Source organism: Octopus sinensis, linkage group LG11 (assembly GCF_006345805.1).
Source record: "Octopus sinensis linkage group LG11, ASM634580v1, whole genome shotgun sequence".
NCBI classification, from domain to species: Eukaryota; Metazoa; Mollusca; class Cephalopoda; order Octopoda; family Octopodidae; genus Octopus; species Octopus sinensis.
Window position 1 is genome coordinate 63,588,194 of NC_043007.1, and position 17,517 is coordinate 63,605,710.

Consider the following 17,517-nt stretch of genomic DNA (forward strand, 5'->3'; position numbering starts at 1 on the left):
ACTGGAACTTATTTTTTAATTCTGGAAAGATATAATAATAATAATAATGATGATGATGATGACGATGATGATCATATTTCATTCATAGGTCTCAGATTTCTAAGGAAAAGGCAGGGAATGGAAAGTTGTAATGTTTATGGCACCAGAAGTGTATTAGTGATATAAGTTAAAGCAGTTCCAAATGGAAACTGAAACTAGATATGAGTCGGTCCACTTAGAACTTTATCACTACACAATGGTGACCACTATCACCACCACCACAACAACAACAATAATAACAACAATACTAAGAAAAGTTATGAAAACAAAGATATGTATTTCAAGAGGTATCATTTACTCAGAATGAGTTAACATGTAGGTTACAGTTAGCCACTCTTGGACGTTTTCTGATATTTAGTTTGGTCGAGTAGCAATAAAACAAAACATGAAATGGATGAGGAGGAGGGGGGCCCAGATACCAATACAGTATTGAAGCAGGTCACATGATGAGATTTCAGCTAAGGACCCAGAGCCTGAAGTTTGATATAGTTGTGTCTGTCCTTTGTTTTTGTTCATTCTCTCTAATAGCTATGAATTAATAAATCTTACACAGATACAGTGGGTCGGTATATACAGTTGGAGATATACATACATGCACATACACACACACACATTATATTTTGTACTTTTCTACATGTACACACAGGTCACACCCAGTCCTGCCAAATGGCTTTCTCACATGTAAGTGTGCACATGCTTCTATATAAATATCTATGTACAATCATTTTGTCCAATAGAGACATCAGCTCCTTTTGTAACACTCTTTCTATCTGTTATCATCATCACCATCTTTATTATTATTATTATTATTATTATTATTATTATTCATTATTTGGCACTGCTTAAGAAGGAAGAAGTCCATAACTTTGAGGACCTATGGCAGGCAATGTCTTTTAGAAGGACTGTACACATACAAACGGTATTGTAGAAATTTAAAAAAAAATGATTATGTGCTAGGAGGTCTGCACATCAATTTATTCCATAACAAGGAAAGAGGGGGAAAAAATACTTTGAAGAAAAGATTAAAAAAATTTTTTTTTCTTCTTTTTGGAAAAATATATTAACCTTTTATGGTTAAGAACTTTTGTTGAAAATGTGTTAAATGAGAAAGTTTAATAGTAATTGTTCAGACATTACCATACATATTACTTTGTTCAACTTCTGCATACAACAAAAAAAAAACATTACTTAGAAAAAAAAATAATGCTAGCAGCAAGAGTTCTCGCCATGATGGTTGCTTGATTTTGAAGGTGAATAGTTTTTCATTTTTATTAACGGAAACAAGTTTCATTGTTCCTCCATGTCCGTATGATTTGGATCTTGTAAAACATTCTGTAATGCAACTGGTGTCAGCCATTCTTTTGGTAATGCTTTCTCTAGGAATGGTATACAAGTACTCATGTATGCAAGACGATTCACCCAACTGGGAACAGATTTGCCACATAAAATCTGAAAATTAAATGCAAAAAAAATCAGTGTCTTTCTCAACATAACAAAGAAAATTTTGATTTACATAATAAACAAAGACTGAATTATGGAATGTAGTATGTTAACTAGGCTAATGTGTATGTGTGTGTGTGGCTGTGGGGTTAAGAAGTTCACTTCCCAACCATGTGGTTTTTAGTTCAGGTCCAGTGTGTGCAGCACCTTGGGCAAGAGTCTTCTACTATAGCTCTGGGCTGCCCAAAATCTTGTGAATGGATTTGGCAGAGAGAAACTGAAAGAAGTTCATTGTATATATATGTATGTGTGTCTATGTGTGAGTTTGTCTGAGTGAGTTCATATTTCCTTCATCTTCATGTGTGTTTGCTTGCTGGTTCTAAACAATGGCTTTGCTAATGTTAACGTTTACTTGCAGTCTACTCAAAAGTAAGCCTCGACATGTCTTGACATGTACAATCTTTTTAAAACAAAAGATTCATTCACATAGTGTTGTTTGCTTCCACTTCCCTGGGTAAACTTGTTCAGGCTGTTTGTTGTCTGATAGATTACCTCACCTGGAAACAAGTGGGGATTGTTGATAAGAAAGGCATCCAGCCATAAAATCTGTTCCAAACATGCTCTTGTCTGGCCCATGCAAGTATGGAAAAGTAAACATCACAACAAAGATTCTTTCTATCTATCTATTATATATATGTTTACATACACAAAATTGCTTATAGTCATGAAATCATAGCAGTATGCAAGAGTGGATAAGGGAAACAATCACACTGATTTGACCTCAAGAGAATCAGTGATATATAAGAAGCCCTTCTGATTGCTAACAGGAAAGTAAAACACAGAAGTCAACAATTCATAAAAGAAATCAACTGAAACTTAGCTTTTTTGTGTCATCTTAACAATTAGACTAAATCTAAAAGGTAATAAAATACAGATAGAGCTGTGCCAATTTAAATAATGCCTCTTCTGTAGTTAACTCCTCTTTCTCAAAAAATTTCTCTGAACATCTAAACTTGAAACTTCTATTAATTATAATGACAACAGCTTTTACATATGCTTCAATTTAAAAAAAAAAAATCAATGAAATTGCAGCATTTTTTAACTATTAACTTCATCTCTAGAGATGAAACATTCTTTTCATTTTTTTTTTTAATATTTACATTCACATAATATTTTGATTTGTTTGATCCTCAGTCATCAAGTGTCCTATTCCTGGATATGTATTTAGTATTGAACTGGATTCAAACTAGAAACTTCGTTTCTAAACTAATGTGTAATAACATTTTTATAAATTAAGTTATTGAGACATTGTACATGAGCTGTAGTAATAGAAACAACTTTAGTTTGAGTTTACATGGGGAAAAGATAAACAATTAATGCGGCTGTGAACTGGCAAACCAGCTCTACAATATATAAAACAACGTTATACAATAGATCAGTGGGCACAGGTAGGGCAATGTAATTAAGAAGTTCATTTTGAAGTCATTGTTTGGTCCTATTGCATGGCACCTTTAGTAAGCATAGATCTTGTAAGTGAAACTTGGTAAAAAGAAAGTCAAGAAGTCCATCAGATGACAGTGTCTTTTCAAGGGTCACCCGCTTTAAAATCATCTGGCCTTTGGATGTCTTTAGTGGAGTCTACTCGGTCACTAGAATTTGAACTAAGTCTTTGATATGAGGATATCTTGATGCACTGTGCCCTGTTGTTGTGACCATGGTTTTATCTCTCCTTTATCCAATACCTTCTTCAGAGGCTCTGTAAACACGTCATGATCACTGCCATTCTACTTCTAACTAAGCTATAATTTTTCTTTTTTTAATTGGAAAAGAACAAGCTGAGCAAGAGGCATTATGTGTGCAATACTAACTAGAGAGAGAGAGAGGTAGAGAGGCAGATAGAGAGAGACTGGGTAGGTACAAGTAAGTAGAGGATGTGATCAGGTAAAAATAAAAGAAACAAGTGTGTAATGGTTAAGGATATGTTTTGCATATGGATTGTATGAGTACTATGACATCTGTAGAAAGTAGACCAAAGGGAAACAAGATTAAAATGCTTATCTCACTGGCTAACAACACTCTTTTTACTAGCTAGCACTCACCTGATGTCAAGTGGAGTAATGTCAGATCATACCATAGAAACAGAGAACTGAATGAAGAATAAAAGAGGAGGAAATAAAAGAAAAATAAACAGGCTACTGTTATGATGAAGCATTATGGCATGTACAAAATTGTGTATGTGCATGTGTGTGTAATATAGTCACACACGAGGGTATAAATATTTGTTTGTTTTATTGCTGTTATTTAGCATCAGGTTCATTACGTAGACTCATGATCATAGATGTTCTGGTTATGACCATTTTTACTACATAAAGTGTACCTAAGACTACAATGAGTCGAAGGAAATTTGACAACATAGATCCTTTATTGACTCATGATATTTGTTTATTGTGTATGGTGATGATAGAATTAGTTAAAATATACACAATGTTACATGCAAGTTACAGATGAGAGGAGCTTCCTTATGTCATATACATACATCTGAGGAAGTCTCTTATATGGTTGTTTGATCAGCTAGAATTAGCAGCTAAATCTCCCTCAAATCATCTGAAATAAGGAAAGGAAACATTAGACAAAGTAGTCCTAGATATCCTTAAACAATCAGAATAGTAACAACTGGAATGTTTTTAATCAGGGTTGACATGAGACTAAATAACAACATGCATTTAATCACTCAAAGAAGCCTTTTGACCAATAACAAGTGTGCTAAATCTAAACTGACTTAGTATCAAAGTGGTCCATTCAAGTGGTTTTTTAACAAAAACGAAAGCATATCTAACATAACATGTGATGATGCTGAATCTCTAGAAAAGTGATTCTCTCTTTGTAATGTTCATAGGAACAGCTACCACCACACCTTGCTGGGAACAACAAGATTCAGTAATGTAGTTAGTAACAGTAAAAAAAAAGTTTAAAACACTGTTTTAAAGTGGATATGTATGAAGGAATGGAAGTATTAAAAAAAGTCAAGCCACCAAGCAAGCTCTGTAGTAGGAAGCATGATTCTGTATATTATGATGTTGGGATGAAGAAATGAAAAGAATTAAATGGTACATACTTCTGTTAAGATTGAGGAAAAATGGTTGCAATTTTTGGTTAACAAATGGTAATAATCTCCACGGAATTCCTTGCCCATTTCTCGAACAAGTTTCTGAATATCCATAGGGTTAAAGTCTGTGGTTCCTATCACAATACTTTCTCTATAAGAAATTGAAAACAAAATGAAATAGATATTATTGAATTAATGAGGAAAATAATACAAAAGCAGCTAATGTCTAACATGTAATTCTAAACACTTTTCATGTTCAAACCATAAAACAGATGTGTGTGTGTGTATGAAAGTATATGTGCAGATCAAAATGTGTATGTATATACCTTTACTGGATTGTGGCTATACTGGAGCTCTGTTTTCTAGCATATATAGTGGATAACATTTGAATTTGAAACATAAAGGTACTTAACTAAGCACCATAAAGTTATTTGTCCAAGACTGCTGATTCTATTGTCCACCCACTGTGTTTGCACTTGTACAAATGTAGATGTGCACATGCATCAATGTGTGCATGTCAGTTGCATGTTGCATGCCTGTTCAGTATGTGTACATTTTCCTGCATTATTGATGGAGTGGATGCAGTCACATTCCTCAATATTGGCTTTGTGCTGTGCAAAACAGGCATTATTACCATTTCACAAGCGAATGGCCAAGGTCATTATTTAGAAGTGGAGTGACCATCCATAATTCCATTGTGAAAAAGAAAGAAAAAACGTAGCAAAAACAAAAGCAATTTATATGTAAATATTTGAACTTAAAGACCTTGTTAACCTACAAAAATGTTCTTTTTCTTCTTCCTTCCCATTTACTGTTCTTTCCAGTTTATCACTGACTAGTTAGACCCTGAAGATATAAGCCATTAAACTACCACATCAAACAATGTAGTATGCTCACATTACTTCACTTATTTTATCAATCCCAGTTTATAGTTGGTTCTCACTACATGATAGGTTATAGATATACTTGTTTTTTTGCAGGATTTGACAATCCAACTCAAGTCTCAAGCTAGTCTTAAATTTGAAGGACAGAGTCACAAAAGTGCTACATCGAACAGCCAATTGGATTTCAAGTATTTATTTGATCAATTTTAGAGAAATATGATTGATAAAGTAAATAATGTTCAGCAAGATTTGATCTGCTTGCCTTATCCATATACTAACTTAACCATCATACTGACAGACGTAAATGGATGTACCTTTTTGACACTAGATAAACCATTGTTTTTATTACATGGAGTAAATTTTGTTTTCAAAGTTTTAACATTTGCACTGACAGTAACTATTTGATGGGGGTTGATAAAATACAACCAAATACTGCTGTCAATTTAATCCACTATTCCCCCACTCCAAATTTCAGAAATATTAGAAATGTCAGCATTATTATTATTACAGTAATGGTGATGGATAGAGAGAATCATTAGACCATCAGGAAAAATGTCTTGCAATATGAGTTAAAAAGTGTGCTGGGAGTTCAGCTTTGCTTTTCGTCCTTCTAAGGTGAAAAAAGTTATCAGTAAGGTTGATGGTATTGACTATGCACTCCCTCCTCAAAATTGTTGACCTTCTGCCTAAATTAGAAACAATTATTATAATTGTTGTTGTGATGTTAGCAACACATTGCTTCCCTACAAGCTTTTCTTTTACATGCCAAATTTGTTTGAAAACCTTTTGGTAGATATTTACTGCAACAGAGAGTAGAATGATAGAATTCTAGTGCTATGAATTGAAGAGTAGTGATGCTGTTGAGAAAAGACCTAAGCAAGGAAGAGCACATTGAAAATTCTTGGACCATAACTCAGTATAATGTAGACTTCAACATTTTGGTCAAGGTGTTAGCAAAGAGGTTGACACTTGTTGTTGATGGTCTGAATAGATCTAGCCACAATTTCTACCTCATGTGAAAAACCATAGAGGAAGTAAGTAAGGAACCTAGCATGTGTAGGACCCTATCAACTTAGATCAGTTAAACGTTTTTGATAGGGTTTGCCACCAATACTTGGCAGCCAGTTTCAGTTCCATCTTTTATCGTTGGATCACTGCAATGTACAACAACATCTGCTCAGTTGTTAGGGTGAATGGTCACTGACTGGAATCATTCAGCATCATGTGCTTAGTTTGTCAATGTTATCCATTCTCATCTCTTCTGGATATACCAGCTCCGGAGCCATTACTGTGGAAGTTAAAGACATTGAGGGGCATTCCATATGAACTAAGGTGTGGAATAATTATTTGCATATGCAGATGATGCCACCATCATAGTGTCAGACACCAAGCACATCAAGATGATCAGTTCTAAGGAACTATGAAGCAATGACAGGTGCAAAAATCAACCAAGTCTATAGGCCTGTAGCTCGACACCTGAAGTGACAAGTCCATGCTGTCCAACAGTGTCATGGAATACTGGATGGATGTACCAGTTAAAATTGATTGAGGTTTGGTTTGGTCCAGATCTCCATGTAGAAAAGTATTGAGATGAGGTGATAAACAACATGGCCAATCTTACCCAAAAATAGGCCATGAGATGCATTCCCTGAAAGGTTGGGTAAAGGTAAAAAACACTTAGATTGCCTCTGTCATGTATTACTGCCTGACTATTGTTCCTTTCACCAGTTCCAAGCTGACTGAAGTGGAGTACTTGCTCTTTTGGTTTCTGTGGAAGAGATATGTTCCACTGGTCAGGCACACATTTGCTGTCAGTACATGCTGAGTGGAGGTCTGGGTATGCCATAGCTGATGATGCACAGAAGCTGTGACATTTCTAGCAATTCCTTGATAATGAACAGATATGGTTGCCATTTATCATACAGGTCTTTTCCCAGCTCATATCTTTGAAAGAGCTACTACAGTCCTGGGTCAAGCAAAGATCACAATAGGGTGCCTGGTATCTGGAATGCTGTCAAACACTCATAACCCTCTACAAGTTGGACATTGCAGTTGGTGGAAGTTTCACTTTAGAATTCTATAAAGGGCAAGTAATGGGCAAGAGGGAGGCTCTGGATATAAATGAAAATCAAGTGGTTGGTCTGTTCTAGAGGATTTTCAGGGCCAATGAATAACTTTCAGAAATCTCTGGCCAGGCAGTGCTACTGGAGGTGGGGAATTACAGCCTTCCCAGGATGTGCACAGAACAACAAAACTGTTCTGCACACACTTGGTCAGTACCTGAGCATTGCTGACTTGAGGAGTTGTGTTGAAATTCTGCTGTCATGTATAGGATAGATATGGCTGTCAGCTGAATCCATTATGAACATCATCCCATCATCTGACCTTTGGTCAGAAAAGCCAGGCAGCCTTTATCTGTCTTGCAGTCTCTGTGAAAGAAGCTGTGTGGTGGACCAAATTGCAAGGGTTGAAGACAGACACTTTCCTCTTTGGCTAAGCCCTCATCAATGTTTATATATTAAGATGAAAAAGTTTTCTCTACTTTGCATCAGTTTTTATTCAGGGATTTTGCTCTCCTAAATTAGTGATCCTCATTGTGATTTGCAGAAGAGAGTAGGTACGTAAAAAGCACTGGTACGTAAAAAGCACTATCCGACTCGTGGCCGATGCCAGCACCGCCTCGACTGGCTTCCGTGCCGGTGGCACATAAAATACACCAATCTGACCGTGGCCGTTGCCAGCCCCGCCTGGCACCTGTGCAGGTCGCACGTAAAAAGCACCCACTACACTCACGGAGTGGTTGGCATTAGGAAGGGCATCCAGCTGTAGAAACATTGCCAAATTAGACTGGAGCCTGGTGCAGCCTTCTGGCTTCCCAGAACCCCGGTCGAACCGTCCAACCCATGCTAGCATGGAGAACGGACGTTAAACGACGATGATGATGATGATGATGAATACTTTTTGCACATTGTTGCAGTTATACAGTAAGTACAACTTTCTAGATAGGTTGCCTTCACTCTGGCTGAGAAGTAATATCTCTTCAAAATGTAAAGAAGAGGCTTAGTTAACAAGGGAATACACAATGATGGTCTCAGTAGCTGAGCATAAAGGTTGTCTCTATTATGAAAGTTGAGTGGGGTTAGCTTCATTCCAGAGGAGAAGCAACATCTCACCATAAAGTAGAGTTTAGCTAGGCGGCTCATGGTGGTAAACTAAGGCCATTCTTAATACAGGTCATCTCCCTGATGTTGGAGGAGGGGATTAGTTAACTAAGGGAGCCCACACAATGAGGGTCTAAGGCAACTTGGCACAAAGGTTGCCTTTGCTATGTAGGTAGAGGAAGGGAGTTATATTCCATCTGAGAAGCCATGTCTCTGTGACGTAGGGAGTGGATTTAGCTAAAGGATTCACAGCAGTAGTCTAAGGGGGCTGGAAATGAGGCTGTCTCCATGATATAGATTATGTGGACAAGCAAAGGGTGTACTAAGTTACTGAGGGAACTTATTGTAATAAGCTAATGGTGGCTGGACCTTGATTGTCAAAATCAGTAGATGGAGTACAAGGATGGATATAAAATGATGACCACTAGTTCCAACATCACAGATTGTAAATATTTACAGATGATTGGTATAGTCAGAATAAATCTTGGCTAACACTGAAACTGAGTCAATGTTTTTACAACCTTGTCCTTCCATCAAATGATGGTATATGGCACATATGTTAAGCACTCTATAATAACTACTGCATATAACTATATAACTAGTTGCTATCAGAACTGGAGGAGAAGTTTCAGGTGTGGAAACAAGGATTAGAATCGAAGGGCCTCAGAGTCAATCTAGCTAAAACCAAAGTCGTAATCAGTAGGAAGGTAGACAAATCACAAACACCTTCAGGTAGATGGCCCTGCTCGATCTGTAGAAAAGGTGTAGGTAGAAACTCTATAAGATGCACCAAGTGTAAGCTATGGACACATAAGAGATGCAGCAATGTCAAAGGAAGGCTAACTAGGAAGATGGTTTTTGTATGTGGCAGATGCTCAGGAACAATAAACACTGAAAATGCTCTGAGACCAACTTCCGTCACTTTCCAGGGAGAAAAACTAGAAATAGTTGATAGTTTCCGTTACCTAGGTGACCAAGTCAGCAGCAGGGGCGGGTGTGCTGAAAGTGTAACTGCTAGAGTAAGAATAGCTTGGGCAAAGTTCAGAGAGCTCTTACCTCTGCTGGTGACAAAAGGCCTCTCGCACAGAGTGAAAGGCAGACTGTATGATGCGTGTGTACGAACAGCCATGCTACATGGCAGTGAAACATGGGCCGTGACTGCTGAGGATATGCGTAAGCTCGCAAGAAATGAAGCCAGTATGCTCCAATGGATGTGTAATGTCGGTACTCACACTCGGCAGAGTGTAAGTACCTTGAGAGAAAAGCTGGACCTAAGAAGCATCAGTTGTGGTGTGCAAGAGAGACGTTTGCGCTGGTATGGTCATGTGGCGAGAATGGATGAAGATAGTTGTGTGAAAAAGTGCCACACCCTAGCGGTTGAGGGAACCTGTGGAAGAGGCAGACCCAGGAAAACCTGGGACGAGGTGGTGAAGCACGACCTTCGAACTTTAGGTCTCACTGAGGAAATGACTAGAGACTGAGACTTCTGGAAGTGTGCTGTGCGCGAGAAGACCCGGCAGGACAAGTGAGTCCATAACCCGTGGCCTTCTACATGAGATGGAGCCAGCCTACGTATGCATACCTTCCCTTCTTGGGACACAAAACTCTACTTGTGAAGACGTGTTGAGGCAAGTGAGGATCAGAATCAAAATCGATCAATGGAAATTGCGGATGTGTTACCAGTGCCGGTGGCATGTCGAAACTCTACTTGTGAAGACCCGTTGAGGCAAGTGAGGATCAGAATCGAAATCGATCAATGGAAATTGCAGATGTGTTACCAGTGCCGGTGGCATGTAAGAGAACTTTCCGTTTCGCGACCGTTGCCAGCACCGCCCCGTTTCGTGTCCGTTGCCAGCCTCGCCTGGCCCTCGTGCCGGTGGCACATAAAAAGCACCATCCGTTCGTGGCCGTTTGCCAGCTCTGTCTGGCACCAGTGCGGGTGGCATGTAAAAAGCACCCACTACACTCATGGAGTGGTTGGCGTTAGGAAGGGCATCCAGCCGTAGAAACACTGCCAGATTTGACTGGGCCTGATGAAGCCTTCTGGCTTCACAGACCCCAGTAGAACCGTCCAACCCATGCTAGCATGGAAAACGGACGCTAAACGATGATGATGATGATGATGAACTAATCTAACTGTAAATTTTGTTGTCAATAAGTAACTATTAAAGAGTCTATAGTTTTTTTACAACACTTCATGCTGTCAATGAACTAAAATCATGAGATGAACAAGTGCAAAAAATAAAAGTTTCATTACTTAAATTTTCCTATAAATTTTCCTATAGTAAACTTTCTGAAAGATTATTAACACATCTGAAGGTGGTGCTCCGTCACAGCCTCAGCACTTATGGTTATAACAAACTAATCTAGTTTTCTAAGAAAATTTTTTTAACAACAAAATAGCTGAAGCTGAAAATGAATCATTGTTTGGTGAAATTTTTCCAACATTTACATGGTCACTGTTTACAGAAATTAAAATGATCTGTAAAAAACATACTAACTTGAATTTGAAGTGTTCTCCAAGTTCTTTAGCCTCTCTTGGTTCCATTGAAAATATTCCTGATACAGGAAATGGATGTCCACCATAAGCATATTCTAGAAAGAAATGAAAAAAAAATTATGAGATATGGTGCCAGAACACCATATAAGTGATGTGGAAGAAGATAACAACCACTGAATTAGTTTAGTGGTATCAACAAGTTCCCAGACTAGTTCTGTAGTGTGCCAACAGATGGCAGCACATGGTTGCATTCACAGTGAGAGCTAACAGTAACCTTTATGAGGTAGTGTGCTGAGTGACATTGCTGTGTTTACTTTACAAGTTGTGAAATTTTTGTTTCTGTGATCATGTGTAATAATCTGTGATTTTGCCATGGACAGGAACTTGGAGCAGAGAGCCAACATGAAATTTTGCATTAAACTTGGCAAGTTTGCTGCAGAGACATTTAACATGCTTTGGCAAGCTTACAGCAATGATGCAATGGGTCATATGCAATGTTTTGAGTGGCACAGGCATTTCAAAAGCTGAAGAATGTCCCTGGAAGAGGATGAGCAATCTGGAAAACCTGCCAAGAGCGTCACCCCCGGAAATGTGGAGAAAATTTATCAGTTTGTGCATGAGGATCATCAGAGGAAACTCAATGACATTGCTGATGTTGTTGGTCTGTTGTATGGGTCTGTACAGGCAATGCTAACATCTGAATTGAACATATGGCGTGTCTCTGCTAAGTTTGTCCTCTGTCTGTTGACCACTGAGCAGAAAGAACATCACGTCGAAGTCTGTCAAGATCTCTGTCAGCATGCCAAGGATCATCACTGGTGATGAGAGTTGGGTCTACAGGTATGACACTGAGATAAAGCAGCAGTCATCACAATGAAAGAACCCTTTATCTCCATGACCGAAGAAGACATGACCACCACAGCTCAATGAAGAGCATGCTTATCATTTTTTTTAACATCCGCAGCATTGTGCATCGAGAATTTGCTTCCCAGGGTCAGACTGTCAATCAGACTGCAATGTTTTATAGTGTTTGAGGGAGGACATTTGGTGAAAGTAACTGGATCTGCGGAGTATGAAAAATTGGATTCTTTATGATGATAATGCACACTGACACCAAGCTCTCCTTACTTGTGAGTTTCTCACCAAAAGCAACAAAGTATCACTTCTGCTCCTGCCCTATTTGCCAGATTTAACAGCTGTAGACTTCCTGCTCTCCCCCAAGATGAAAAGGCAGAGCTTTGCCATTTTAACACTATTGTCGAGATCCAGAGTGAATCACAGAAGGTTCTTGACTTGCTTACAGAAAATGATGCGCAGGCCGGATTCCCAAACTGTCAAGAACACTGGGACTGGTGCATTGCTGCACAAAGTGACTATTTCGAAGGAGATGATGTTAAAACCTAGGTAATTAAGTTATTTTTCTTTTAAACATAACTTGTCCGGGAACTTTTTGATACCACCTCATACAGAACTTCCATCTGGCTGATCTTGACAAAGATGAATCTGAATTTATTGATTTGAATGAAATTAACAATTTAACATTTAAATCGACCATATCTGGCCCAAACATTCCACCTGTTTTATTTTCAAACCTGGCCTTTCACACCTATCCTACAATGTCATTTCTCTCCAAAAAAAAAAACCAATTTTTTCACATTTTATCAAAAGGTTATGAATTCTTGAAATGGCACTTTAAAATTTTGTTTCTTTTCTGAAGAAGGATTCTGTCCAAATGTGAACCTATTTTCAACTCACTGTAAACTAAAAAACATTTTTCTAAAAATTGTCAACAGCGGTGGTGCCCCAGTATGGCCACAGCCTTCGGGCTGAAACATTTTTAAGGATTTTTAAGGATTTATGACATAAATTAATGCATACCATCACTAATTTTAAGTGACTATTCTGATTTGTGACCTGAAAAATATGAAACCATCAGCCCTTTTTGGGACTACATCTGGTTTTATGATACAAAGTGTTTCTATTTAAGTTTGAGCCAGCTAACAATTTTATGAAAGAACCTTTTTGTTAAGTCATATTTAATAATGTTTGAAAGTCAAGTTTACTTACAGAGAAGTTAGGTCTTTGCTAAACCTCTCCAAATTGTCTATTTTAAGAGATAATACGGTCATGAAAGGATTAAAGGTGACTGAGGCATGTTTCTTGGCAATTTAGTCATCTTCTAAAATTTTCAGGAGCTGACATTAGAAATTTTTGAGCAAACAATAGAAGTACTTAAGGCAAAGATGACGCACAGGTAATTTAGTTGATTATTTTAGTATAATTTAATTAACTTTGAGTCAATATAATCACCAAGCAATGGTAGCAGTTTAAGAATTGATACTGGATTATAACAAGCTCAAAGCCTATGGCTCGGTGGTTCAACTTCTCTGTAGATAACATAGTTTTTCAAAACTCAGAATAAGTTCAAATTCAAATTAAGTGCTACTCATGTTAAAGACAATATATAATAATTATCAATATTGTTTTGTGTACATGGTGCACTGAATATAGAGTATCAAGCGCCTAATAAGAAACAAACACTTTGAAAGTCATAATCATCTGAATTAGAAATTTCTTATTAAACTGATTCCTCATTGGCTAAAACTCTCATTTATTCAGCTAAGGAGTACCTCCTGTAAGGATTATTCTCCCCACCTTTATACTTCATTCTCTAGCTTAATGACCTACATTATATCACTTTTAAACTACAACTCTTTCACTAACTTCCATGCAAATGGTTCATACACATGTGACCTTCACACCACCCACATGGAATAACATATATCTTCAGAAGAGAAACTATCCTGCAATGAAGGCAAAACATTGTCTCATTCAACTGAAGCAAGACACTAATATCTTAAAAAATTGCACACCTACATCCTCATTAGTTGTAAATAACACATAGTTAAAAAAACAAACAAAAACATGATAATCTTTATATAAAAGCTAACTCTTATATAAGACTGTAAATTTTGTAACCAACAATGCATTATAAAGGCTAACTTTTCTTTCCTGAGCCAGAAAATAAGTTAGTCCTGATCTCTTTACAACATCCTATAGAGTTCTGCTCAAAAATTTGGAACGGGACACACACATCACATTCGTGTAAATTAAAGACTATCCACATTCTATAATTATTGGTTCATAGACATGCTCTCTCTCTCTCTTCTTAATAGTACACTTAATCCCACCACTTGATGAGTGCTCCTCTTCTTTAATAATCCCTATTATCTACATTATTTATACTTGATGGATATTTGTCCTCATCTTTGTTGTTAACAACAAACAAGATGAGGACAAATATCCGTCAAATGTAAATAATGTACATAATTCCTCATCTCTTAAATATAGAACTGAATTCCTATTATGTTTTTTATTCTGACTTTACCAAGTCCTTCTTCAAAGCTGGAGCTCCATATCTGCACTAGTTTTGAAGTTCAAATGGAAAACCAATAATCATATTAAATTTTAATATCAATCCCAAGAGGGCCCTGAATGACTATGAGCACTGCCCCTCCTCCTTCTTAAGTAGGTGTAACTTGTGGAATTGATAAATGATTTATTGGCTTGAAGTGGCGGCAGGATAAGCTCTATGCACAAGCCCAACACTCTAGCCAGAAGAAAACAGTCATCTCTTCACTGCCCAACATAAGGCAACTGAGATAAACACTGGCCCTGTGGAGCATTAAAAAGGTATCAAATAAAAGACCAGAGTATATCAAAGGGTTCAAACACACGATTTTAAACATCAAATTCTGCCTTTTACGTATTTTCTATTAATGATATCAATTCTAAGACAAAACACTGAAGTACAGCAGCTACCATTTATAAATAGAGGAGATGTAGCTGAAGGATTAATATCCACCTAAATTGGTGTAGAGGCATTTCAAGAAATCCTTAGCACAATGTATTAAGCTGTACTAATTCTATTTTTGTAGAATTATCAACATCAGGTATCTGTAGATACCGATTTTTGTTATTTTAAAGCAAATACATCACCTTGTCCAATTTATAACAAAGAACTACAATGGATCCACTGGTATTACAAAAGGAGAGGATGTGAGCAAGTATGGTCAAGAAAAGTTTAATGAAGCTGTAAATAATGGACTCTTTATTAGATTTCTAAAATGAAGGAGAATTGAACAAGAGCATGTAAATGTATAAAAAGAAAGTGGGTTTTCACAATTAAAGGTATAGTATTATGATAAAGAAGTATGAATTCAAAAGTCATCAAACAATAATCCTTTCTACTATAGGCACAAGGCCTGAAATTTGGGGGAAGGACACCAGTCAATAAGTACAATAAGATAGGTACAGCTTGTAATTATCTTACTATATGCTGAAAGGCTGAAAGGTAAAGTTGACCTCAGTGGAATTTGAAAAATCAAAGAATATAGAACAATAAGAGTTTAGCAGAGACCTTGCAACCACACACATATGCACACAAAAGAAAAACAGAAAGGGAACTTACCAGATCCGTAGATTTGTACACCAGAATGAAATACTCCTACACCCAATGAAGACGTATATTCATTTATCCAATTCTGAAATGAAAATATAAATTGGTATTGTTATTAATATTATTACTGTTGTAGTTATTATAATTGAAACTCTAAACAATAACAGCAAAATAATAAACTGTTGCTAATTTAAGCACAAGACCAGAAATTTTGAAGGGAGTGGGTTAGTCAATACCATCAACCCATTACTTGAGTGACACTTTATTTTATCAACCTTGAAAGGATAAAAGCAAAATTGACTTCAGTGAGATTTGAACTCAAAATGTAAAGTACTACAAAGCTACTTCTAGCAAGACAACTGACTGTATAGGGGACCTTTGACTGGTTTGAAGGTTACACAGTAGCAAGGTCTGAACACATAGGAAATTGCCCAACATTTTAGCCACATAATACAAAATCATATTACCTCTAATATTTAAGTAAGATAACATTTCTTTTTCAGAACTAAAATTTACCTTAGCTCTAGTCCTATATCTCAAGGCAGTATTCATAAGTGATGGGAGAAGGCTGAATAGCAAGTGCTGACATAGTAATGTCTCAGCTCCAGTATTCAATCTTAAAAAGAGAAGTTGATTAAAAAAGACCAAACTCGCTATTTTCAAATCAGTTTTCATGCCTTTCCTCACTTATGGTCATGAACGTAGGATTATGACCAAAACAGTATGATTTTGAATAAAAGTGGCTGAAATGGGGTTGCTTTGAAGGATCTCAAAAGATACTTGACAAAGGTGCACAGCTTGGAAATCTTTTCAGGTTGAGCTGCTACTTTCCCACATTGAGAGGTTATAGCTTCAGTACTACAGACATGTAATTAGAATGTTACAATAAAGAAATGCAAGAAGGATTTTTCAAGCCAAGCCAACTGGCAGGAAATCTAGGGGTAGAACAATAATGAGATGGTTGGATAACATCCATAGTCTCAGTTGGTGACACTTGGGAATCCAGTTGGAAAGTGTAATGACAGTTGCTTCTGATAGGACCGTATGAAGGAGGTACCTGAGGACACTACTCCCATGACCCTCCCATGAAATAGTGGGCAGAGAAGATGGTTGGATATATATATATATAAAGCCCTATGTGAAAACCAAATATGAATCATTGCTTCTCAAAGAGGGCCTAGTAAATACAGACCAACTACCATTTTCTAAATAAAAAAGAAACCGGAGGATGAGGAGGATCAAGAACTTGGTTAGTAAAAGTATTTCTAGTGCAAATGATATGAATAAGATTCCAAAGGTGAGACAGATCTAGTCTTCAAGAACTTACATACAATGTTACTTATCATTTAGAGTAGACTAATATATTTCTGCTTTAGCATCTAGGGGTTGCACCTTTCATCAAAAGATTTTAATCAAATATCACCGATTCAGATTAGTGAATGCTTCAGGATTCAAAAAGATACAGTTGTACAATGACTGCTGACAATGCATAAGTTGTGATACAGTATTTCATTCATAGGCAATACTCAAGACCTGTAAGGACTATGTGTAACTTTCAAAAATGTAGTTGTTTTTTTAAAATTAAAACATCACACTTAGAACTCTTGGAAATCCTCAGCTTATCCTATTTGCAATGCTTAGGAGCTTACTCATCTTGATCAGGAAAAGATCAAATGAATTGGAAATTAAAGTCAAGTGGGAAAATAAGTGGAGTTAAATGAGACTCGACTACTATTTCTAAACGGTTGAATGACCCACAGAGACTATGTGACAAGTGTAGATGGAAGTAAAATGAAAGAAAGCAGTAAGTGAAAGTGTAAATAAGAAAATTGTTAGCTATCAAACGAAAAATGTATGTTAAGTTGCATATAAAATTGCACAAGCTTCACTCGGAGATAAATCTATATTATAATAAGAGTTATTTTTCT

General features: G+C 36.9%; 1 protein-coding gene across 1 annotated transcript in view; it reads right to left on the bottom strand.

Annotated features, from left to right (window-relative positions):
- Positions 1–18: 18 nt before the first annotated feature.
- Positions 19–17,517, bottom strand: part of LOC115217071 (deubiquitinase DESI2-like) — a 62,064-nt gene continuing 44,565 nt past the window's right edge. Inside the window, exons 2-5 of the mRNA XM_029786659.2 lie at positions 15,602–15,674; positions 11,132–11,225; positions 4,595–4,736; positions 19–1,488 (exon numbers count right to left, since the gene is read on the bottom strand). Coding sequence (XP_029642519.1) covers positions 1,327–1,488; positions 4,595–4,736; positions 11,132–11,225; positions 15,602–15,674 — 471 coding nt within the window. The 3' untranslated portion in view covers positions 19–1,326. The remainder of the gene's footprint in view (positions 1,489–4,594; positions 4,737–11,131; positions 11,226–15,601; positions 15,675–17,517) is intronic.